Raw genomic sequence first — 26,502 nt, 5'->3', positions numbered from 1 at the left:
AAAAAGGTTTCATATCTATATTTTTTTCTCTGCTTATAAACTCTTAAATATGTTTTTTAATCTTTAAAGGGGCAATAAGTAGGATTTTCCTTCATCTAGTGGTGAAATTTTATTTTGCATTCAAACGAATAGTGCTCTCTAGCGCCTCGCTTTTCCAAATGCGTGTTGCAACTACGGTAATCGTTATGTAATCACTTATCTCCGAGTCCGTTTCAGCTGGTTCACGTGTTCTGAATGAAAACGCGTTGTGAAAATGCGTTGGTAGGATAGTGCTTTTTGTCCCTCTCTGCTATTATAGTTTATCAATACGGCGGAACGACATGGAAGCCTTCTTGGACTTACACGTTCAATGTAAATAAAAAAAGAAATTCTAAGCTTACAAAGAAAAGTCAGATCACTGGCTGATGTCATTTGACACCAACGAGGACATATTTATGAATAAAGTAGGGCTGTCAAAAATATCGCGTTAATAACACGTTAACGCGAATTCATTTTAATGGCACTAATTTTATTACCGCACGATTAACGCAAAACATAATTTCTGTTCGTCCCACAGCTGGATGAATTGAGGGGCATCAAGTGCCCACGCTGTCTAGATGAGTCGAAGGTTTTCATAAAAATAAGAACATTAAGCTCTCGTCTAGTGAATCCAATGCTGTAAATGGTCATTAAATATCTAAAATGATCTTTATCTGTACGTTTCGTGAGAGGTGTACCATCCCAAATCCATAATCTAAAGCAAAGATGCATCTTCTTTCACTTTTTGGTTTCTTTTTTAAAGCATTCAGAAATTATAGAAAATAGACTGCAGGACTGGCTTGATGTTAAAATAATTATTAAGAGAGATAAAGTTCGGGACCTGTTTGATGTTAAAAGAGTTTTTAAGAGTGACAAGACTCAAAAGCGATGTCTGACGCAGACGTCTGAAGCGCATACAAACGCGCGAGTGCGCGACCCCGATATATATAGACATCTAACACAACATTACAGTTTTAAAAATATCTGTTTTGACAAGAATTCACGCAGGTTGGACCTATAATCTGTTATATCTGAAGTGAATGTTTGGATTAACTGTAAAAGTATCTGTTGTGTATCATTATATTAAACCCTTCCATTAGCCTACAGTATCTTAAAGCGGTCTGTCTCAATGTCAAAATGAAACAATAAAAGAAAAACATATTTAACATATTGATTGTTTTTGCTCTGCGTATACAGGTGTAGTTCTGTCATGCTTTCTCAGATTCCAACAATTGTTCCAATTGTTTTGATGTTTTTAATAGAGAATGTTAAATATAAATAACACATTTTTGAAAATTTGCTCATTCCAACTCAGTTTGCCAGCACAGGTCACAAATGATGCAGCAGCAAACAGAAATGGAGAAAGAACAAGGTCTTCTAAAGGCAAAAACATTTATAAAACTATGACTGATGGTGCTTTTAAAAATGTAAACAGGCTGTTGTAAACATACATTTGCATATAGCATATATATTATCCAAATCCATGCTGATTAGAGCATTAAAAACTTAAAAAGTGTTACATTTAGGTAAATTTAGAACAGATAAAATGTGCGATTAATCGCAAGTTAACTCATGAAATCATGCGATTAATCTAGATTAAATATTTTAATCTATTGACAGCCCTAGAATAAAGACATTGATTTTGATTAATAAAACACTTAAAACCCTACTTACTGTCCCTTTAAAATATATATTTTAACAAAAAGCTGAAATAATTGCATTTTTGTGAAGGAATTTTGTTAGAGATCAGATTCAGAATGATTATTAAAACATAAACAGAGTGTAAAAAATGTTTCAGTTTTTTATAAATTAGGTAGGTTATTACATTTACCATAAAAACTCATCAGGAACATGTTTTTCACATATGAGCGTGTGACACATATTCTTTTATGCTGCTGAATGATCTCCGCTTCAGCGCGGATAATGACGAGCTACCCGAGATCTGCTTTAGTCCAGTTTGCAGACATTTCTCATCATGAATGTTAATCTGCATGTAAATCCCTCATTTTAAAGAGCTGAACCATATTGCCATGACACGCGCATCCTCACTATGGCACGCCCCTTACGGCATTGTTTCTGTGTCTCATTTATCATTCCCTGATAAGTGCTTTAGTCCAGTTTGCTGACATTTCTCGTTGTGAATGTTGATCTGCATGTAATGCCCTCGTTTCAAAGAGCTGAACCATAACTTTATGTTCCCATGACACGCACGTCCTCACTACGACACGCCCCTTGTCTGGCAATTTTACGGGTATTTTCTGGGAATAAAGTGCTGTGTGAATGCGGTTTTATAAAAACAGGTTTAACTTGTTTAACTTACTTGGTTAAGTTATATCAACTTATCACAAACTAAAAATTAAGGGAACAGTATGTAAGAAATGTATATCAATTAATCATAAAATGGCCCTGATATGTCACCAGACATTAAGAAATAATTTTCATTTCAAATACTTATATCACTGACAACAGTCTCCGGCCAGGATATTGTCATTTAAAAAGTGGAGTTGCAGCCCTCAACTGATGTTTATGTTGTCATGTTGTGTATTGGCCACCAGTTGATTGCAATATCAGTTTTAGCCACAAGTTTTGTGATTGCAGTACCAGTTTTGACCACAATCCTACATACTGTTCCTTTAAAATAATAGGCTAAATTGACTTGCAAAACCAAGTTGTATCATGCTGCATTTTTTACAGTACACCCTCATGTTGTTACAGATCTGTCTTATTTCTTTCTCTGATGAACACAAGAAGATATTTTGAGAAATGTTTGTAACCAAACTGATCATGAGCCTCATTCATTTCCATAGTATTCGTTATGTCCTACTATGGAAGTAAATGGGGTTTCTGATCGGTTTAGGTACAAACATTCCTCAAAAAATCTTTCCTTGTGTACATCAGAACAAAGAAATTTAAACAGGTTTGTAACAACATGAGAGTGAGGAAATAATAAATCATTTTTGGGTGAACTATCCCTTTAAAACAGTGGTGACCAACCCTGTTCCTGGAGACTGTCCTGCAGAGTTCAGCTCCAACCCCAATCAAACACACCTGAACCTGGCAATCAAGCATTTCAGGGCTACCTAAAAATGAGAGTCAGGTGTGTTGAAGCTGGGTTGGAACTAAAATATGCAGGAGAGTAGGGTTAGTCCAGGAACAGGGTTGGTCACCCCTGCTTTAAAATAAGAATGTAAAATATAAAAAATGGCTTTCAGTATGGAGATTAAGTTATAAGTTGGTAAGTTATATAAAATGTGTAGCTTCATTAGAGAGAGCACCAATTATCCGATTCACGATTTTACATTTCCTTTGGTTTGTAAGTGTGTATTAGTACATGTTAACGATATGCAAAAGGTACAAATCCCAAAATAAACGATGACGCGAGTTATCATCTCCAACATAAATCTCTTTTCTTGGACTACAACAAACACAGGAATTGTAGTCAACAGTTTACTTCCTGGAATTGGTTATGTAGAGAAGACCGACATTATCATAATTCCTCCCCATTCGAACTCAGCCTTTAAGTTAACTCCTGATTGCATTGTGGGTGAATCTTTCAAACATGGTAAGGAGTGTCACATTTCCGATATTCAGGCCAATCACAACGTACAGATTAGCTGGATTTTTTTGTACAAAATCAGTGCGTTTCAGGAAGAAAGTGAAAGCTGGAGCTACAAAAAGATACGGTATGTGGAAAATAATGTGTTTTTTAAACATAAACCACGCAAACACATTGTATTATACCAAATACTCAAAATAACGTTATTTATGAAATAGGTGCTCTTTAATCCAATGAAACTCTGGCTACAGCATGGCAATCATTTTTATTTTAATGATATTATGTAACACGTTTATAATGTACTGTTACCTACAACTTTTAATATTAAAGCCTAACTAAACCCCTAGTCAGAGCCTGACTCCACCCACTGGCAATATTTGAAAAATGCAAGAAAAGTGGGCAGATCCCATCCCAACGGAGATAGAGGGGACAAACTAATGCTGCGTCCGAAACCGCCTACTACATACTATATAGTACGCGAAAAGCAGTAGGCGAGGCGAGTAGTATGTCCAAATACATAGTATTCGAAAAACAGTATGCGAAAAGTACCCGGATGACCTACTACTTCCGGTTAGATTTTGCAGTGTGCATACGATGGACGCTTCACTATCCCATGATGCCCCGGACGAGGAGTTATCCAACGAAGAAGAAGAGGCACGCCGCTGTTTTCGCGCTGAAATGACACGACGCGATGACGACGTATGTCACGTGATGTAACAACATGGCGGATGTAGTACGTCCGAATCTCATTCATACTACCAGGATTCATACTATACAGTACCTACTGTTTTAACGCCAAGTAAGTAGGTACTTCATCTAATTCAGTACCTACTATACAGTATGCGGTTTCGGACGCAGCCTAAGTGTGTTGTGAGCTTGTAACAAGGGCGTGGTGAGCTTGAACCTGCTACGGTCACGAGGTATTTTTGGGACCCAACATCCAATAGGAAAATTCAACCGCAGTAGCCACCGTTCAACCTTAAGAGGGCAGCACTTAGACGTTTTTACACCATATATTGAAACACTTTATATCCAAATGTCAAAAAAATTACAAAATCAATGAACAGGCAGCACAAATGAAGCCCCATTCTTACAGATCATTAACTTAAAGTTGGTTTAGGGTTTAGTTACTCTTTAAGGTATAAGGCTAATCATTTTGACACGTGTAAAATTTTATTCAATGTTTAGTATTTGGATGATTATATTCTTGCAGATAATTTAGGCCTACATTTTGTCATTATTATTTTCTGCTTTTCCATATGGTTATATTTTTAAACACTTTAAAAGTACTCATGGTCATGGATCACAAGATGTTACAAGCCATAATATATTTTCTATAAGAGGTGTCTTATATAGCTGAAAAACATTATTGACTAAGTCTAGCCACTTTACACAGTAATTTCAGTAAATTAACATGAATTTAACTTACCAGTAAGTACAAAAATGTGCTGTTCACACGCAGTGACGTTCCGTCTTTTTACCAGTATATCATACACACATCAGTTACAAAATAATATCGGTAAACTCTGTGAGAAAGCAACGTTATATCTAAACTGCCGCGCGGTGAACTCATAGACAGTAAAAGAAATGGACACAGCGACCCCGTTGGATTCAACGGAGACAAGTGAAGCCAATTAAGCTCACACTTCCGGGGGGTCGAGCGTACTGCGCAGACTCAAACTGAGCTTGGTCACGTGAGCAACCTGTCTGACAATTGTAAGTCTTCTAATAGAGTGCCGAAGTCATGACGTCACTTTGTAGGCCAACCCGGAAGTTAGCGGCGCATGGGTTCCCTCGATCGAAAAGCCATTCATTTTTCCCATAGACTTTTGGAAAATCGCAAAAAATAAGATCTGTGTTCAACAAAGAGTTATGAACCTTACACGTTTTGTCTATCAAGATAATCTTTATAAGTTAAACGATAATGTATACATTTTGAAGCCTAAATAAAGCCGTCAGATATAAAATGCTAACGGTATGCTATAAACGGACTACAGCGCACCGGTCGCGGATCAACGTCATCATCAAGCTTCCTCAAACTTTATTTAAAAACACGCTCGCTCATTATGATCTGCGCTGTTTATGGACACTTATCATGAGAAATATTGCCCATTCGTTATTTCCAAAAATGTTAGAAATTTTGTTTACGCGTGCCTCTTTGAGATTTTTTGTTAATGTTTTATTTATTTATTAGTTTATTATTTCGTTAGTTTATATAAACCTTAATATTATTTTGTTTGTGATTAAGGTTATTATGCATGATCATTGTGCCCCAAATAAACTTTAAAGATTATCTTTCACTGTATTATGTTTGATTGTATGTTTGCATACCATTTGCTAATTCGCCAGAAAAAAAACATCTCAGAAGCCCTAGCTATTGCCGTATCAATTACCAATCTTATGTACTTTTTCTTACTTAGACGATAGAAAACCATAGATCGAGGAGAGAGAACCACTATAAATCTGGACATAACAGTGCAGCTTAGATACTGGTTTACTTACCGGTATTGTAAGGGCCAGCATGAAGGACAAGGTTTATCAAGTCTAATTAAGTAAAACTATGGAGAGATAGAGGAGTTAAATAAAGTGTTCTATGTATTTATAAGATAACTAAACAATCTCTGAACAAACAGAACACAGTTAAATTCCAAACATTTAATATAATAGTTATATATAACTATATATGTTGAATTTAAAGAGAATTGTCCAATAGCATCAATGCTTAAATACAATATATTATAATTAAACCATACATGTTCCCTAAATAAACCATATATACTAATTTTGTTCACATTTTCTATATATTTTTACCTGGTAATCCACAAGCCCCAATGTGAGAGCCTGTGTAGTAAATTTTATCTCACATTACTGTGAGCTGACTGGTGTATAGTTACAATAGTTTAACATTTAATTTTTGGTATTTGTTAGACAAGTGACTTACAATGCATTCAAGCTATAGATATCAGAGTGTTCTCTGGGAATTAAACAAAAGTTAACAAAATGCTCCAATCACTGATCCACAGAAACATTGCAGCAAGTTTTGTAGTAAACATCTATATTTTCATAAAATAAGTAAACTGAAAACAAACTATATACTATATAATTCACATGACAAGTCTCTACAGGGAAAGAAGGTATTTTTGCAACAAAATGTGAATGCCCACATGGAAAATGCAAGTGCAAGTGTGTATAGTTGTGGCGAATTTTGATCAAGGTCCTCAAGGATGATTTCTTTGGGTCTCCTCCATCCAGCAAAGTACGTAATGGAATCCTCAAAATGAGCAACATATTCACACACAGCACTCTTTATAAAATGGGTGGTGGAACATTTTTAGGCACATCAGCCCTATCCTGTCTCAGGGAGTATGAATGATCTTCCAAAATTTGTCCAGTGGGAACATCATTTGTGGATATAAACAAAAGGGGACATTTTATCCCCTGCAGGAAAATGACAGCTGCAGATGCGAGAATGGACACTGGGCATCCGGTCAGCTCGTCTAAGGATAAATTCAAAATAAGCAGTGTTAGTTTTATGGAAGTTACACCTTTACAAATTAAAATTACAAAAATCACACTTTACTACAAAAATAACAAAGATTAATATCATTGTTATCTAATGCCTAACTAGTGCTGTTTACAAATAACTACAATCATTATTATTAGTGGGTAAAGCAAAGTTGAATAAAAGTCAATAAACCAGGTATTATTTTGAATATTTTAATTAAACACATTTCTCGAAGTAACGTTAGCCTTTAATAAAACTGCAGCGGATCTAATCTATTAAACAGCAAAGTAAACAAGCTTTAAGATACGTTAAGAGAAAGACACAGGTAAGTTATTTTAGCTGTTGATTTTGTAATGAAAAACGTTCAACGCTTACCTTACGGCACGAACAGTCTCCGCTGGGGAACATCGGACGGTAAACGTGCATCTCCGGACAAAACAAAACATGTCAAACTACTCTCCACAGTACAACAATATTTGGAAAAACTACAATTTGAAAAGACTAAATATATAACGTTATGTATATTAACTGAAAGGTAAACTTCTGAGAACGTGATGCTGAAAGGCTAGTGACAGATTTCCTGTCATGATGACGTCTAAACTCCCCGCCACGGATGTAGTCCCTATTAGCAACTTGTTAGCAACCACCGTTTTTAAGGCACAATAAAGTTTTAAAAAATCACAAGCAGATTATAACTGGTGTATTTTATATCATAGAACAAAACGTGAAAATATTTAGAGGTTTTGTTAACCACAGACCTTATTTCAGGCGATTTAGCAAAAACCCATTCAAAAAACCCATAGACTTCAGGGCGAGGGAACCCGTAGTGCTAAAATGCTAACTCACTTCCGCGTTTTAGCCTACAAAGTGACGCCATTACTTCGGCACTCTATAGCTGTGCCAAGAGAAATCTGAATCACCCACCGAATCTTGCAGAAACGGCGAGCGTGAACAGGATTACATTTTGTATTAAGTATATTTAGTATTCTGATTAATTACTTTGTCATTTTGCATAGTATTTATTTATTTTAAAGTTTAACGCCAGTATGCCATATTCTATGCGCTTCTCCTCCTGTCCATACGGTAATTTCTCAACTGTGCGACAGAGAGTCGCGTGGTTATGACGCAATCGTTAGCATAGTTTTACTAAAACTGCTTTTACTGGGCAATAAAGTAAGATACAAGGTAATGGAGCCTTTTATACATTTTCGTGTTTCTTTAGAAATAATTGATGCACAAATCGAGTCTTTAAACGCCTCAGATGTAAAGTTATTCACTGTCAAAGTGACGCCAAAATGAATGGGAGTCAATGGAATGCTAAGAGCAGGTGGGGGTCCGCTAGCTAATGGCGGTGCCTAGGGCGGCTTCAAGAAAATATGAAACCCTGCCCCCCTGGGTGAACTCCGTGTTGTGTTTGTAAACAATGGCGGATTATGACTTTTACGTCCGTGGCAAACGCTGACAACTGCGCAGTTGCTCGTGACCAAACATTGCATTAGTTGACTTTAAACGGAACTGTAAACAGCAGTCATGTTTACAAACAGGCTTTACTGAAAGTGTGCTAAGGACGTAGCAGAGCGACGACGCGATCTCATTCATTTCAATGGAAACCTGACGACTTCCGGCGACACGAGCGAAAGTGACCGTTGGCGACCGTATGGGCGTGTCCCACGACACGAGAAAGCAGAGGTTTAACTTTATGCAAATGTTGAGCGAATTTCGGGAGCGACTACCAATGAGAACGAAGCAGTGGTGGAGTCATCCTTCTCTCGTCAGAGGCTGTTTACACTTGGCATTAACATGTGTTTTCGTCGATCGGATCACAAGTGGACGAGAGAGACACATTACGTTTACACCTGGTATTTAAATCCGTCTCTTTTGTCCACTTTCGACCGCTTCTGTGCTGAATACTATGAGGGGGTGGTCTGTGAGACGGTGGGCGAGTCTCTCTGCTGTCATTCAAACCCGAGCGGGAGTAATTATGAGTTTATATGGACGCGATCTAATATAATGTCAGTGTCCACTGCTTGTTTAGCAAGTAAACATACAGCACAATGTTTTGTACATGAGTACGTAAGAGCTTTCTTTGAATTTTCAGCGCAATTGATGAAATAGGATCGCGCAACTTTCACCCGCTTTCAAAACGAAACTGCGGAGATCAGCCGCTTAGTTTTATCAATGAAAGGCTAAAAATAGCGCTGTTCACCGAATGTTCACGCCAGAAGTAAAAAAATACGTAAAACTTGTGTTTAATACCTCAGATTAGATAAATGGGCGGAGAGAAGGCGGTCGCGTGTGGCTGTTCGAACGCATTCAACCACATGCGCGTTCCGCAACTCCAAAGCGATCCGATCGAAAGTGGTTTCGACCACCTCTGGATGTGGTTGAAAGTGGTCGAAAGTGGACGAGCTCAAAACGTTTTGAACACCGTTTACACCTGGCATTAACGTCGTCCACTTGTGATCCGATCGACGAAAACACATGTTAATACCAAGTGTAAACAGCCCCTAACGTCAGTTACTGGAGTAGATGGTCCTCATTGTTTATGACATCCAGATTTATACACGCCTCATTGAAAGAGACGGGCGGCACACAGTGATAAGCTGGCTGTCTGAACGAGGGGTTAAGCTGTTTTAAACAACTTTGGTGAAGAAATGTGGAGTTTAACTTCAGGTGATGTGCTCGACTTTAAGGAGTACCCGTTTCTAAGAACCGGTCCCAAACATTAGATTTAGCAGCTTGACCTTATTTTCCTTTAATGATGTAAATCCCCGACCTTAATTTGTCCCCCACCTCGTTTTCCATCTTCACTTTTTCTCAGTTTGTTTTGCTGTTGTCGCTGACGACGGGAGCTGCCTGCTTGGCGCTTTTGTAACGTGAGGTCAAAGGTTTGGACATCACGCAAGTTACGTTGCTACGTAGGCCTACACGTGTTGTATCCAGCGGTTACCTTACAACTAGTAAGAGAAATCTCTTTTAAGCTAATTTATACATTTTACCCCAGTAAATATTTCCTTGTAAACAGATTTAAATGTGACATTGACATGTTTTGTATATTTGGTGGTCAACATACAGAAACATTTTTTCATTTGTTTTGGAGTTGTCCTTATTAAAAACAATTTTGTTTAGATTTGCGCTCTTTTGTTAGAGTTCATATTTTGCCCAGCTTTAAACTTTGTTTTGAAAATATTTTTTTATTTTTTTCTTATAATATGCCATTAAATAAGGAATATTATTTGATTTGTTATTTTACTTTTGTTGGCAAAGTTTAGTATACATAAATGTAAATATGCTGATTATAAACCATTATTCTGTATTTTCTATTACAAGTTAAGCAATACCTAAAATCTATTTATAATCTGATAAACTAGTGCTAAATGTATTAATGTATGTCAGCATTTCCATGTTTTTATTTAATTCTTTTCTCTTTCATCCCCTGGCTAATGTAAAAAAGTGTTGAATATGTTTGATTAAAAAAACTTAAAACTCCATTACAAAGGTAAAGTTGTACGATTTGACCCAATAATGGGTTACTAGTAAGCTAAATTATAACTCAATGGGTTGGGTTCGTCCCTTTTTGATCCATTGCTGGGTTAAAAATAATAGGGATGCACCGATATGGAAATTTTGGCCGATACCGATAACCGATAACTCTTTATATTTGGGGGGCGATAACCTATATATATATATATATATATAGGCCGATAAATATTCAAATTATTTTCACAATGAAAAACTCCCAGACCGCGGACATCTTGTCTAGTCTTGTGCTAGACTAGCATACTCTTCTTAAGCCCGCAACACGTGTCATCTTTGTGCTATTTCACAGAAAGCACCAATCAAAACTACACATGGCCAGCAATGAGTGAAGTGAAGTGGTTCAACAAACCAAAATAATCCATAATTTATCGGCTTTCATTTATCTGCTTAATTTTGCTATCAGACCGATAACCGATATTATTAAAAATAAGCAGTTATCGGCCGATATATCGTGCATCCCTAAAAAATTAACCAGCATTTTTCACAGTATATATAACAGAACTGGCAGTCATACCTCAACACTATTACCATACCATGGTGAACGATTTAAAGTAACAGAATTGACATAGATTTTTAGCTTTATATGACTTTTTCTACAGAAAACATTGTTTTTAAACATACAACTACAAAGTTATAAAAAACATATACATATATATTCTGTTTATTTATAAAAAGCTTAACCAACAGAAGAAGAAAAAATACAAATGCAAACAGTGCCAGTCAGATCTATTCATAATTTGGAGGTCATTAAATGTGCATTTATTATTTCTCATCAGTTGTTTAGCCCTGCCTAGGAAAGAAAACAATCAGATACAATGAAGCTAAAGTTAACCATGGCATTTTCATCTTTGAACACAATGCTGCTCAGAATGGGTTGCTTTTATGAGTTTGTTTGTTAGAAATCCCACAATAACACTTTGATCCAGCGTATCTAAGATTTTTTCAAGCACTTAAAATAATTCAATTATTTTTTTAAATAAAGCCACTTTTGAAATACTGACTGTGAAATGAAACCTTTTCCATTAACCCAGGTAAAAATAAAGTATACTTGAATGTACTACTTAAATACCAGCAAGTACATTTGTAGTAAATTATTTTGTGCAAAATAAAAGTGTACAACTTACACACTAAAAATATACTAATTACAAGTATAGTTGTAATTCAGTATTACTTCAATGCATTTAAAAAAGTATGCAAAATTTTCTTGATTTTTAGTGGATTAAAATAAATGGTCTCACAGTTATAGCACAGTAAGTGAGTACACTTAAGATAAACTTTTAAGAAGTAATAAAAAAAAAATTTTGTATATTAAGCACAAAATTAGTGTGAGAAAATAGTACTTTTACTTAGCGTATTTTAATTTTTTTACCCGGGAAAGCAAAAACATGACACAAGATGCAGATTTTTTTATTTATTTATCTAAAGTTGTACATATAACCAACAAATACAAAATATAACCTAGAAATAAAAACTGTATGTGCAACGCAAGCTATACACTCACAATAAAACTGTCACTACAAAACAGTCATATGACAAAATAACATTTGGTTAATATACAATTTGGAGCTGCAAACTTCACAAGTGGCTCATACAATTTACCTTTAAACCAAAAGGAACAAGATTCAGTAGCTTTAAATTTTCACAATAAATATAAGGGAACAGAATTTTCTCCCAATGTTAATTCAGCCATAACAGACGACTCTGGGCCGGATCCGCGCGGAAGTCAGCTGCTCCGGTGCGGATCTGGCCCGGAGTTGTCTGGGATATAATGCTGATTTATGCCGATGTTGAGTAAACACTTTTTCTTAATTTTAGAAGTTCACAATTTTAAACATCTTTCATGTCATCTTTAACTCTTATTAGTGATGCGCCGGTCGGGTTGGGGCGGATAAAGGAATTCTCAATTTATTTAGGGGCGGGTCATTAAAATGAAAATAAAATCCTTTTATGTTGCATGCAATACCTATAGCCTATTTGATTGTGATTCTTTGATAAAGTTATAATGCATGTTGCAAAAAGTGCTTTGTAAATGTTGAAAATGTTTATCATTATCCTACAGTATCTTGTTATTAATACAACCATGCTGGTTTATATAGTTTACAGGGTGATGTAATCTAATGGATGTTTTTGGCTGAAATAAAGCCTCTTTTTATTTACATTACAATGCTTACACTCTTAGAATGGATGTGTAAAAAACAACACATTGGTGTTGTTTCTAATGCACACTAAATGCATTGTCTCAGAATCCACCAAGCTCTGTGTTATTATTGAAACAACACATTTTGTGTTAATTTTACACAAAATCAACAAAAAAAAAGAGTTGGAAAAAACCTGACCCGCGCATCACTCTCATATACTATCAAAGAATGCATGCAAAACAATTAAAAAAGAAATAAATGCGTTTAAAAAGTTTTAGATGGAGTAGACCTGTCACAGCACAGTCAACATCTACTCATATAACAGACATGTAAACGTCTAACTTGTAAAAATACTGAATAACAGTACTGTTCACAAAACTACTTACATTTTGAAAACATTGGCTGATTTTTGTCACACATTCAGTGTGTAAGTGCACTACACTACATGCGTGATTTATTATAAGACTGTCTGGTGTTATATAACTGCAGGAGTCACAGAGTCTCTGTTTCATATTAAAGAAACAAAATCAATCATTTATATTCAGGAAATATAGTGTCTATTAAAAACCTTGCAGCATTAACTCACAGTAAACGCAAACACCATCATGTTGCAAACAACTGTTTCTATTCAACCTTAGTTAACAACATGCTAGTTTAGGATTAGTATGTTTCAAATCACAGATAAAACCAATAAACCAGTGTTTCCTGGAGAATAAAGTGTATTTTTTAAGTGTCTGTTTCTGGGCCAATATTACCCACAATCCCACAGGACTTGACACCAAATGATGACAAATGTGAAAATAATAGTTGCAATGAAATGTTGCGTGTTTTCCATATAGGCAGATATTACATGATTCTTACACTTACATAACATTATAAAAAATAAAATGAGACAAGTACTAGTAGTATATAAAAAGAATTAGTTGAGTTATGTTGTCTATGATTGCTTGCAGATGTATGTCGATTTAACCGGTTAAAGCTACCAAAATGTTATAAAAAGCTACAGTCTCTAAAATCTACCGCCACAATAAATTTTATAAAAACACTTTTCAAATCATCATAATCCAGTACTGCATATATACACTGGATATATATTTCATTAATAATGATGAAACTTCCACCCAACCTTTGACTTCCGACCGGATTGAAATTTTTCAGAAATTCGTCTAGTCAACCGATGGTTTTGAGGTCGTCATGGAAACGATCAGTTCCCATTGGCGAGTTTTGTGCTATGATACAATAAAGTCCCTCATTGTTTGCTAGATTCGAGGCAATCTGTGCGCACGGCGTATACGTATATGCATAAAACTATACGGCATAGCGGTCAGCCATCTGTAGCAAAGTATAAAGTATAATATTCAGTGTTCGTTTATGCAATCGCTTGCTCTCTCCCACACAGAGAGCTATAAAATGGGAAGTATGATCCTGTGGATATGAGTATAGTCGGTGCCAGTGTATGTGTTTGAGCAGCGATGTGTGCGGTTATCTGAACAAGGCGTAGCGTAGAGGATGCAGCATCCAGTGGTTCTGTGTGAGCACATTCACGCTGGGTTAAAGGTCAGGCTCATACAGGCCTACTGTAAGTGTAATGATTGTTTCTCTCTGCGTCCGAGATCTGAAGGCTCGGCTTGCGCTCTATGTCATCGTTTTCACCAGGTTCTGCATTCTGGCAAAGAGGGGGGCGCTCTTTAAAGAAGTCAGAAATGTATCGCACCTGCGACGAGAGAAATAAAGTCTTAATGCAATTAAAATGATAATCATATGTGTATTTAGCATGAACATGCAATTAGACCATAAACAAAGAAATATGATATTTTTTGTACTTTACAAAACTCATGGTTGTACAAACATACATAAAAACTGGACAATGGAAAAGATGATTTTCATTATATTTTGCAAAACTTTTATATAATACATATGGGACCCTGGACCACAAAACCAGTCATATGGGTAAGGTTAGGACACTGTATGGTCGAAATACAACTATTTGAAAATCTGCAATATGAGGGTGCTAAAAAATCTAAATATAAAACAATCACCTTAAAAATTCTCTAAATGAAGTCATTAGAAGCGCATTTTGCTTATAAACAGCTCTGTTTTGGCTCTCTACTGGTTTAATGATGTAATGACATTGCTTGGAGAATATGACACTTTAAAGGGGACATATCATGAAACTTTGACTTTTTCCATGTTTAAGTGTCAATGCTTCTATCAACCTAGAAAACGTGAAAAAAGAAGTTTTGGTAAACCATTCACTGCAAGCATGTGGAAAAATAGGTCATGCAAATTTGGCTCCCCTTGTGATGTCAGAAGGGATCTTATTACAATAATTCCGCCCCTTAATTTGCACTACTCAATAACAGCACTGCCATTTAGTGCAGAGAAAGAGAGAAAGAAAAAAAAATTATTAACAGCACAATTGAGTTTCAATTTCAACAACCCACCATTATGGTGATCAGTGCTTGCATCAGCTCATTCACATTTTAAAGGAAACATCCAAAACGGCACATTTTTGCTCACACCTACAAAGTGGCTATTTTAACATGCTACATGTTATTTTGATCTAAAACTTCACATACATAAAATATTTATTTTACATCTTAAAAAAGTCTTGTGAAAATGTCCCCTTTCAGATTTCTATAGATACCAAATATTAGTTTTTAAGTAAAGCAAGTGCATGTGCAAGTTTGTAGGCGTGTTTCTGTCTATTTTTGTTTGGATTTTGCTGCATCCACTCACAGTAATAAAGTTTTTATATATTTACAAAAATGAACAAAATATCTTCTTGGAATTTTAATTTTTCATAATATCCAAATGATTTTTGGCATAAAAGAAAAAAATAGATAATTTTGATGCATACAATGTTTTGTTGGTTATTGCTACAAATATACCTGTGCGACTTACAACTGGTTTTGTGGTCCGCGGTCACAAATAGTAAGTAGTAAATAAGTAATAATTCAAAAAGTGTGGGTAACAACATTGTGAGCATACAAAATAGGTTGCGAGTTGGATTGTAACGCAAGTTATTTGGCATTAAAGCATTGGCATAAACTGTTAAAAATAAACATTTTATTCTTTATAATTTAACGCTACTCTCGCCCATTAACATAGTCATAAAAGCTGGCATGACATGAAAAATAAATAAATTAAGAGTTTCGTTGCAAAACGAGATAAATCAATTTTTTTAACATTTTTGTCAAAACATGTTTATTATTATGTTATCATGTTATTATTTTGTTTTATGGTGCTACTTAGCTGTATTTTTTAAGTTATGAAGGTTTAAATCAAAACAAACCAACTGCAGTTGAATTGAAATGTATTTGAATGCACAACCAAAAAACGAGATTTTTGAACAATTAAAAAAACGGTGGTTATCTCGTTTTGCAACGAAACTCTTCAAATAAAGATGCTACATGATGGTATACGAAAACCGTTTTTAGGGGTCATATGATGCAATGTCATGTTTTCCTTTGTCTTTGGAGTGTGGCTGTTTGTGCATTTAGAAAATATCCATTAAGTCACAACAATTAAAGTCTCATTTAGACACACCACCAAATATCTATATCACTGTGTCTGAAGATTTGCACAAATGTACGCAAAGAAAGACGACATAACTTTTATTTTTGCTGTAGTATTGTTGCCTCCACCATGTTGTGGAGACACTTTGTTTTGGCCACTGATATTCCAGATATGGTAAGGGGTGTATCATTTCCAACACAGACTTGAGGTATTCGGCCAATCACAACACACTGAATAGCTGACCAATCACGGCATACCGCGCTTTTCAGAACAATGAGCTTTGTAAAAATCGATGCGTTACAGAAAGGCGTAGCTACAATGATGTACGGTATGTGGAAAATAATGTGTTTTTAAAGTTCTTTCTATCAACGTCATATGACCTCTTTAACATCTGAAAACATCTTTCGGTTTCACAAAAGTTTCTTTGTAGTAGAAAAGGTTCTTTGGACTATAAAAATGTATGAAGGAAATGGTCCTTTTAAGAACCTTTGACTGAAAGGTTCTCCAGGGAACCAAAAAATACTTTCCGAACATAAAAACGGTACATAGTATGCATTGCATAGTATAATGAGCTGAATTTTGATGGGGCTTTCCACTCACCGTGAGGACAGCCACCAGCGCCCCCTGCAGAAGACCCACGACCACGTCACTCCAGTGGTGTTTGTAGTCAGACACACGCGTGTAGCCGACATAAATAGCGAAGGCCACCAGGAAGAACTGAATTGTGGGTCGCACCAGGCGAGCCCATTTGGATGCCATACGTGCATGGACGTAAAGCTGCACAAGGAAAAACAAACAACTAATTACAAACAACATTATCGAAGTCTGAACAAACAGGAAAATGTTAAGTGGTAAATCCACCCTGTGTATACAGAAAAACATAAGCTATGGGAAACAACCTCACTAGAGTCCTGGCTCGTGTGAATATGACACCACGACAAAATCACTGACTTGTCTGAACATGACAGTACATTATTTAGAAGCGACTTAAACACAAGAAAGACATGTAAAGATTAAAACAATATCCTGACAATAAAAGCATATGTTTGTATACTGTAGCACCAAAAACGTCAAAAATATTACTCTTATTTATTAAGCGTTATTCTCGTATGGCACAAGAAGATCTGGAAAGCAAACAAGTCATAAAAACAACTTTAACTGAGCATTTATGTCCTTTCTGAGATCTGACAGCCAGCAATCACACATGGAAAGTCATGTGGGTTTGAAACAACATGATAGATGTTTCTTTATTGGGTGAAATGTTTCTGCTTCAACTGAAAGCTTATTGATAGGGATGTTCATATTGACCGGTTAACCGAAGCTAAGAATTTATTAATATTATAAGTTAAAGGGAACATATCATAAACATGTTTCCATGGTTAAAGGGACACTCCACTCTTTCTGAAAATATGCTCACTTTCCAGCTCCCCTATTTTTTTTTTACAGATTTTTACAGTTTTGGAATCCATTCAGCTGATCTCCGGGTCTGGCGCTAGCACTTCCAGCATAGCTCAGCACAATCCATTGAATCTGATTAGACGATTAGTATGCCCTAAAAATTAACCAAAGACTTTCGATATTTTTCCTATTTAAAACTTGACTCTTCTGTAGTTACATCATGTACTAAGACCGACAGAAAATTTAAAGTTGCGATTGTCTAGGCCAGTGTTGTTTTGACTATATAGTACGCGAAAAGCAGTAGGCGAGGCGAGTAGTATGTCCGAATACATAGTATTCGAAAAACACTATGCGAAAAGTACCAGGATGACCTACTACTTCCGGTTAGATTTTGCAGTGTGAATACGATGGACACTTCACTATCCCATGATGCCCCGGAAGAGGAGTTATCCAACGAAGAAGAAGAGGCATGCGGCTGTTTTCGCACTGGAATGACATGACGTGATGCCGACTTTGGTCACGTGATGTAGCAACATGGCAGATGTAGTACGTCCGAATCCCATTAATACTACCAGGATTCATACTATACAGTACCTACTGTTTTAATGGCAAGTAAGTAGGTACTTCATCTTATTCCGTACCTACTGTACAGTGTGCGGTTTCTGACGCAGCCTGAGTCTTTTGGACGAAAGTGTTATTTAGTTTTAGTCACATTTTAGTCACTAATAAACGTGATAGTTTTAGTCAAGTTTTAGTCGATGAAAGCGCAAAAAGGTTTTAGTCAAGTTTAAGTCAATTTAAGTAAAAAAGTAGTCTTTAATAAATTAATTTAGGTTAAAAAGTGTGGTGTATTTAATACTATTAAAATGTGCATTAAGGTTGTCCCTGAGGGCTTGCCGTTGTTTTAGTCGTTGTGCCTTCTGCGCATGTCATAACAAAAAAGTTTGTGTGTTACGCTAAACCTCGCTTATAAAGTTGAGAAACGCGTGCCTTGCCTTGTTATATACACCACAAAAAGTATTGGAAATGGGCTTAGGTTTGACACGTAGATACAGGTAAAACCTTAAGCTTACCATGAAATGTGTCACAAGCCGATTGTCGAGTAAAATTGAATGTATGATATGTTAACAGCGTGACTTGTTAGTTACCTTTAAAAAAATATCAGCGTGATGAGCCTTCAGGTGCCGCTTGAGGTTGATGGTATTCTTTCCACCTAGTTTGTGGCCATATTTACCGTCGTCTCCCAATATGCATTCCGTTTTTCTGTCTGATGGATTATACTGAAAGTTTTTCCATAAATCACTCATCGTTTCCGTTTATTGGCATCACCGCTACGGTCCTTCGAACTCGCCATAGCCGCAGGTGTGTTGTTGTTGTGTGAAATCTGGTGCGCGTGTGCAGCATGGCGGCAGCCGGGTGGTGGGCGTACCCAAAAGAAGGATAGGAAGGGGCAGCATTGCTGATACTTTTTAGCTAAAAACAGACAGATTTCACGCAAAATAGGCAGAAATGACATGCAATGTGAACGTCAGACTTATAGCCATTTCCGTTCCGTCTCGTCTCGTCAACGAAAACTCGATAGCGTCTCGTCATGTTTTCGTCACCTTAGAGCCATTTTTAGCTAGTCATCGACGCGTTAGCATCCTTAAAAAAAAGTGAAACAACACTGGTCTAGGCAGACAATTTCCGTCAGGCTTAGTACACGATGTAACTACAGAAGAGTCAAGTTTTAAATAAAAAAATATCGAAAGCCTTTGGTTATTTTTTAATGCAATGCTAATAGTCTAATCAGATTCAATTGATTGTGCTAAGCTATGCTAAAAGTGCTAGCGCCAGACCAGCTGAATGGATTCCAAAACGGTAAAAATCAAATGTTTAACTCTAGGGGAGCTGGAAAATTAGCATATTTCAAAAACGTGGAGTGTCCCTTTAAATATGTTTGTATTGTTTTTACCGGGTCACAGACAACCATCAACTGTATTTTTACTCAATGACAATTAAATATTAAAATCTCATCAGTCAACAGTTAATGTTCGGTTAACAAGCTGCAGTTGTCGGTGGGGAAAATGAACTTAAATGAACATGGGATTTGATGTTGGATTGTCTCAGTCGTGTTTCCTGCTGCTCTGCATCGCTTCTTCCTCTTCTACAATCACACAGACGCAGAACAAAGATAAAGCGAATACTCACCGCCAGAAACAACATGCAGTACATCCCAAAAGAGGAGTGACCCGAGTAGAAGGACAGCCTGGTGCAGAAGAGCCGTGGGAGGGATGGAGATACGAACAGACAACAAAAAATAGGACGAGAGGAAACAGTAAATCACTTTCACAGCATCATCTAGAAAGACACATTTATGTTCAATTGACTTGAAAGAAAAGTGACAGTACTGTCATTATTTACACTCTTTAAATTAAGGTTCCTAAAAGGTTACCTCCCAAACTAAAAGGTTCTTTAAGGAATCAAAAATGGTTCTTCTATGCAAAAAAAAAACTTTAAATCATTTATTTTTAGGAGTGTACTCACACTTGAGTTAGTTTCTATGTAAAACACAAAAGGAGAATATATCTTTCTAAAAAAAAAAAAAAACTAGAAGCAATGCAACAACTTGTGAATCATCCGTTTAATGTTGTAAAGCCATTAAAGGTGCAGTGTGTAAATTTTAGCCATCTAGTGGTGAGGTTGCGAATTGCAATCAACGGCTCAGTCCGGGACTAACCACTCGCTTTTGAACGAATAGAGACGCAACTGTAGCCGCCACCGAACAAACACGTCATCATCGTAGACACATGGTTAACAAAGTTTGTCTGTTAAGGGCTTCTGTAGAAACATGGCGGCACAAAATGGCGACTTGCATGTGAGGGGACCCTCTGCGTATATAGATAAAACGTCTCATTGTAAGGTAATAAAAACAATTCAGTACATTATGTAAGGTCTTTATACACCACAGATAATATATTTATGTATATTATATTGCATTTCTGTCAAGAGATCCTTTTAAAAGTTACACACTGCACCTTTAAATGCTGTAAAGCCATTAAAAACAACATGGATGTACTAATTACAATGTGCAAAATAGAAGTCTATTACAGATATCTTGGAATATAGTGAGCAAGTCATATGTTCTGCTTTTATGTTGTACTCTTGACCTTTTTGGAGATTGACATGCTTAAAATAAACCACAATTGTGTCTACATGCATATGCACCAATCCCGATGCCAGCTATGCTAAATTAATTTAATCAGAAACACTTTTGATGCTTTTATGATGATGAATAAGTTGACCACAAACACCACAATCCTCCTTTCTAAAGCGCATGGGCGCTCCAGTAGCGTCTGCCGTTGCTAAGCAACCTAAAAGTTGCGGAAAAAGAAATCGGTGTTTATGGCTGTATGTTTCTGTAGGGCATTAATGATAGCGTGAAGTATTTAAAAGCCAGGGGTTTGATCGCCAGGGAGCCTACAAACTGCTAAAATGTATAGCTTGAATGCACAGCAAGTCGCTTTGGATAGAAGAATCTGCGAAATCCATGTAAATGAAAAAGCTGCGTTTAATTTCTCCTTTTGTGTCCCACAGAAAAAAAATTGAGACAAAATGAGGGCAAGAAAATAATGAAAACATTTTTAACTATTTCCTGCAGATGCATGGTCTTTGAGTTCATATAGACTTTAAAGACATTTAGAATAAAAGGTCAAACCCAAATGCAGCACAAAAACACTCGTGAAACAAGAAGTGAAAACAACAGGTTACCAACATCAACAAATACAGGATGGGAGGTTAGCGGTTTATGACCTTTAACTTTTCCTGTACCCTGCTTTCGTACCTGGATTCTGTCACGTTCCTCGGGTTTCCCGTGCAGTTTAACTCCAACATGTAGCCATTGCAGACCTCTGGAGCGCACACGGCTATAAAGTTGGGCCGCAGGCGACCGATGGTATACTTGGCCATGTCGGTCAGAGACTGGCTTACACAGGCGCCGAACAGAAATGTCCCCACGACTTTGTAGAGCGCTGCAGCGTACTGGTTAAAGCCTGAATTGGAGTATAGACGTTTGGTGTACACCAGGTATGCCTCTCCTGAAGCGATCTACAAACAGCAATAACAGACAAAAAAAAAGACGTTACTAAACAAAATTTTCTGAACAAAAAGTCACTTTCTTAATGCAAAGAGGGCTTTGGGGTTTTTACAGTATTGGTATTATGTTGTCATTGGGGTGTCCTAGATGTCCGCTATTTGTTCCATGTCCCAGTAAGTCCGTTCCAAAGCTCTATTATATTCTGGTCGTGGTTTAGATTAAACTTTCAGTGGCCTATTTCTTCATCTATAAAGACGAAAGTAGCCAAACACCAGCCCGTCAAAAAAATTTAAAATGAGATCTAAAAACATGACTGTCGTCGTCAGGGTTTGAAAATTAGTGAGGTCCAGGGTGGCGTTTTAAGAGTTATCAAATGCTATACCAGGTAAAAAGTTATTTTTATTTATTTAAGGAAATGTACTATTTTTGCAGACAAATTTTCTGAACTTTTTCCCCGCCAGTGTTTTTTTTTTTTTTTAAGTTGCCAGCAAGCACCAGCATTTTTTTATGATTTTCAGAAATGTTTTAAGCCTTCAAGAAAGTTTTCTTCTTTAAATATATAAACATACAACATATCAAATGAAAAAAAACCTCCGCTTTTATACAAAAAGTATTGTGAAATAGGAGTAGGTTTTTTCAGAAATACCAACTTTTGAGCAAAAAGCTGAGTTAATTGCATTTTTGTAAAGGACTTCTGTTAGAGATCAGATTCAGAACAAAGATCAAAGCATATACAGAATTTTTACTGTATTTGGATCAGTGGATGCTTCAGTGTTTTATAAGTTGGGTAAGAGCACCATCTAGTGGATAATAGAGGAAATATGGATTGCCGTAAAAACTCATCATTGGCAGGGAAGCGTTTCCTCTTAATTGACAAAATAACTTGTCAATGGCGGGGAAAGAGTTAATATACAAAAATAAACTATTTAGTACTTTTTAAGACCAATTCAAGAACATCTAAGTATACTCAACGGTGCTGTTTTGAGTTAACGCTTGACTGAGGGCGTGTCTGAAGGGTGACCCTGACGCTATCGTCATAGTGACAACAGCCAATCACAGTGCCTGCAACACATGCTGCTCTGTTCTCCGGTCTTGCATAAACGTAAATGGCTGGCTTTGCACTGGGTTATTTGCATAAGGTGATCTGATTGGCCTACGCCAGCATTAGCACTTGAAAAGTTGAGAAATGTTCAACTTCTGCCGCGAGCAACGCCAATGACGTGACACCGATGGATCCACAATCCAGTTCGGTTAAACTGTCTAAACTTATCTAAAAACCAATATGAGTCGGTTTAAATGACTAATTAATCATTTAGAGAACCAGACCTCAGTGACCTTATAGTCCAGCACTTTGCAGTTCGGGCGGCCCACCTAAGCTGGGAAACCCTACTGCCTTAACTAAAAATTGCTGCACAAAAGGCCGTCAAGTGCATCTCGGAGAATAGCGCTTTACTTCACACCACGAGCGGGTACACGCGCCACATGAGAGAGAGCCCGAAATGAGAGAAAGACTTGGTCCGTCATGTCTGGAGGATAGCCAGTTGATAAAACGCGTGTCCGTGTGAACTGTAAAGGGACTTATGTTTTGGGTTTATTTAAGCCTTTTATTGTATTAGTCTATAGTTCTTGCAAATTAAAGTAAGTTATCTGGTGATTTTGTTGTTTGAGCAACCTGCTAGCTAGGTTTCACGTGTCTGTTGAGCGCTCTTGCTCATGTTATTTCTGTGCATTATTTAAATGCTACAGTAGTTACACTCCTTTAAGATAATGTAATTAATCGTGGGAAATAATCAGTTTTTACCATTTTTGCGCTATCTATCATCGTTCGCCAGACGTTCTACAACATCTGCTTTAGTTTGTGTTTATTAACCCTTTAGTTTCACTTCATCATGCATCTATTCCCGTTAGAGGTAAAAACATTTAATTCATTAATAATCTAGTATGTGTTCATTTTCTGTCATAGTTTCTTCAAAATTAAGTTTTATTTGAGTGTTTTTAATAAAAATATTTAATTTTCATCATGACGCGTACACCCTGGCCCCGCCCACCACCTTAACTAACAAATTTTCTGCGGTAAACCCTGTAGTCACAAAAATTAAAAAGGAAGACACTCTCTTATGTAAATGAATGTAATTTATATGTAAAATGAAAAGCAAATGTAATAATCCAGTGCTTTACTGGAAAAAGACGAAAGTTTTGTTCATTGGTCTTAGGAAAGGTCACCAAAATTCCATTTCAGATTAGCTGATATTTAACTTTATTGTCGAATATTGGGAAAGGTCACAGGTACACAGCTGCATGGGAAAGGTTTTGCATTTTTGTTTACCAGATGTAAATCATTAATCATATTGTTTATAATAGTGTTGACACAACTATCTTTAACAAATTGCAACCCACTAACCCTAACGATGAGCAATAGCATTAGTAATGCTCGTCTTAACAAACACCACTGTAAGATCTCTGTTTACAGTATGCTAAAATATTTCACCATGTTGCTTTGCTTAAGAAGTGTTCCTGGAAACCGAGTAATTAAAAAGTCAGTAGATGTACGAGTGAGTCTATCGTAAATGACTCATGCTGAGAGAATTGAACTCTCACTCATGACGAATCACAATCTCCTCTCAGAACATCAGACCTCAGGGCAAAAGCCAAGCTACATACTTCCTCTGTCTAGGTAAAATCCCTCGCAAAGTTTTTACATATTTTGTTCAACTTTTATTATCTTCATTGTTTTCAACAATGTTTAAATTTAGAGAATTCACTGTTTAAACCAGCACTCTCCCATGTTCATAGGGTTGCTTGTCAATGGCGTTATGTCCGACTTATGCTCGGTTTCCATTTTTGCTGCCACAGAAACCAAAGGTGTGTTTGACTTCATGTGGCATTCAAGTCCGATCAGAATGTGACCTCGAAACATAGCAAGAGTGATTCAAAAGCAGTGCTTTTGCGTTGCTTTCGTGATATGATGTAACACGGGTCAATAACATTACATGCATTATGTTGTGTTAGGGGGCATTATGTAATATAAAACTTGATACTTTATTACATGTCACTTTATTCTATAAAAACCTATTTAGTTTAATACATTAAAGGAATAGTCCATTTTCTTAATTGAAAAATCCAGATGATTTACTCACCACCATGTCGTCCAAAATGTTGATGTCTTTCTTTGTTCAGTCCAGAAGAAATTATGTTTTTTGAGGAAAACATTGCAGGATTTTTCTCATTTTAATGGACTTTAATGGACACCAACACTTAACACTTAACTCAACACGTAACAGTTTTTTCAACGGAGTTTCAAAGCACTATAAATGATCCCAAACGAGGCATAAACATCTTATCTAGCAAAACGATAAACGAAAAATAAAAAATATTCACTTTTGAAGCACAACTTCTCGTCTAGATCCAGCGCGACCTAACGTAAATGCGTAGTGATGTAGGGAGGTAACGTGTTACATATATAAAACGCACATTTGCGGACCATTTTAAACAATAAACTGACACAAAGACATTAATTAGTATCAGTTGACATACAACAACATAGGAACGGTCCTCTTTCTCAACACATGTAAACACTGGGGCGGAGTTTCGCGTTCGTCCTCTGTGGCCTCTTGACGTCATGGCGTATTGCGTGGGGTCACGCTGACGCTTTCAGGACCGGAGGAAGACGAGAAATTGTGGTTTAAAAGTGTATATTTGTTATTTGTATTGTCAAAATTGACAATCGTTTCGCTAGATACTACCCAGTCTCCTGAGGTTGCGTACAAATAGCACGAAGTGCAAAACTCGTGCAACACACACGCCAAATTCCACTTTGGCGTGCATATGATACGCAAGTCCTTCCCATTCACTTAAACGGGGCATCTTTCTTTGTCGTTTTATTTATTGGTTTCTCAATTTTTTTCTGTTTTTTAAACCATTTTCGCTTGGGTTTAGGGTTAGATTTCAGATTTGCTTAATAAGGTTATTTAATATACAGGTTTCTCTATGTTTTTGTCCATATTTAAGCCATGGTCGCTTGGAGTTGGGGTTAGAGTTGGGGTTGGAGAGTTGGGAAGTTGTTCTAACCCTAAACCCAAGCGAAAATGGTAAAAAAATAGCAAAAAATTTGAGAAACCAATAAATAAAACGACAAAAAAAGATGCCCCGTTTAAGTGAATGGGAAGGACTTGCGTATCATATGCACGCCAAAGTGGAATTTGGCGTATGTATTGCACGAGTTTTACACTTCGTGCTATTTATACGCATTTTCAGGAGACTGGGCTGCTAGATAAGACCCTTATGCCTCGTTTGGGATTGTTAAGAGTCCTTTGAAACTCCGTTGAAAAAAACTGTTACGTGTTGAGTTAAGTGTTTGTGTCCATTAAAGTCCATTAAAATGAGAAAAATCCTGCAATGTTTTAATGAGTTACAAGCCTGACTCTCTAAACACTAGGCTACAACTGCCCCTCATATACAATCAAAACCTTTCCTATTAACAAATTTCCCCAATATCATTAGTTGGGATGTTAGGATAATTGAAAAATCTATGTCTTACAATTTGGATGTTTTTAAATAACAGGGTGGTACAATTCCAATCCGTCATTATGGCTAAATAAAAAGCTTATAGATTGCTCTCAAATACTGATAGCTACTTTAATGTAATGGATAGACTGCTACACTCTCTATGTTGTCAGGTGGTACAACCAATGTAAAACTAGAAAAAAAATGCACATTTTAATTGTATATTTATGAATTTGATATTACAGGCAAA

At 36.5% G+C, this 26,502-nt stretch overlaps 1 protein-coding gene across 1 annotated transcript in view; it reads right to left on the bottom strand.

Moving 5' to 3' along the window:
* Window positions 1-12,590: 12,590 nt before the first annotated feature.
* The window catches only part of LOC141351003 (phospholipid phosphatase 2-like), a 43,249-nt gene continuing 29,337 nt past the window's right edge, over window positions 12,591-26,502 (bottom strand). The window contains exons 3-6 of the mRNA XM_073856955.1: window positions 21,498-21,760; window positions 19,865-19,922; window positions 16,877-17,053; window positions 12,591-14,471 (exon numbers count right to left, since the gene is read on the bottom strand). Coding sequence (XP_073713056.1) covers window positions 14,322-14,471; window positions 16,877-17,053; window positions 19,865-19,922; window positions 21,498-21,760 — 648 coding nt within the window. The 3' untranslated portion in view covers window positions 12,591-14,321. The remainder of the gene's footprint in view (window positions 14,472-16,876; window positions 17,054-19,864; window positions 19,923-21,497; window positions 21,761-26,502) is intronic.

Source organism: Misgurnus anguillicaudatus, chromosome 2 (assembly GCF_027580225.2).
Source record: "Misgurnus anguillicaudatus chromosome 2, ASM2758022v2, whole genome shotgun sequence".
NCBI classification, from domain to species: Eukaryota; Metazoa; Chordata; class Actinopteri; order Cypriniformes; family Cobitidae; genus Misgurnus; species Misgurnus anguillicaudatus.
This window is presented reverse-complemented; position numbering and strand designations above follow the sequence as displayed.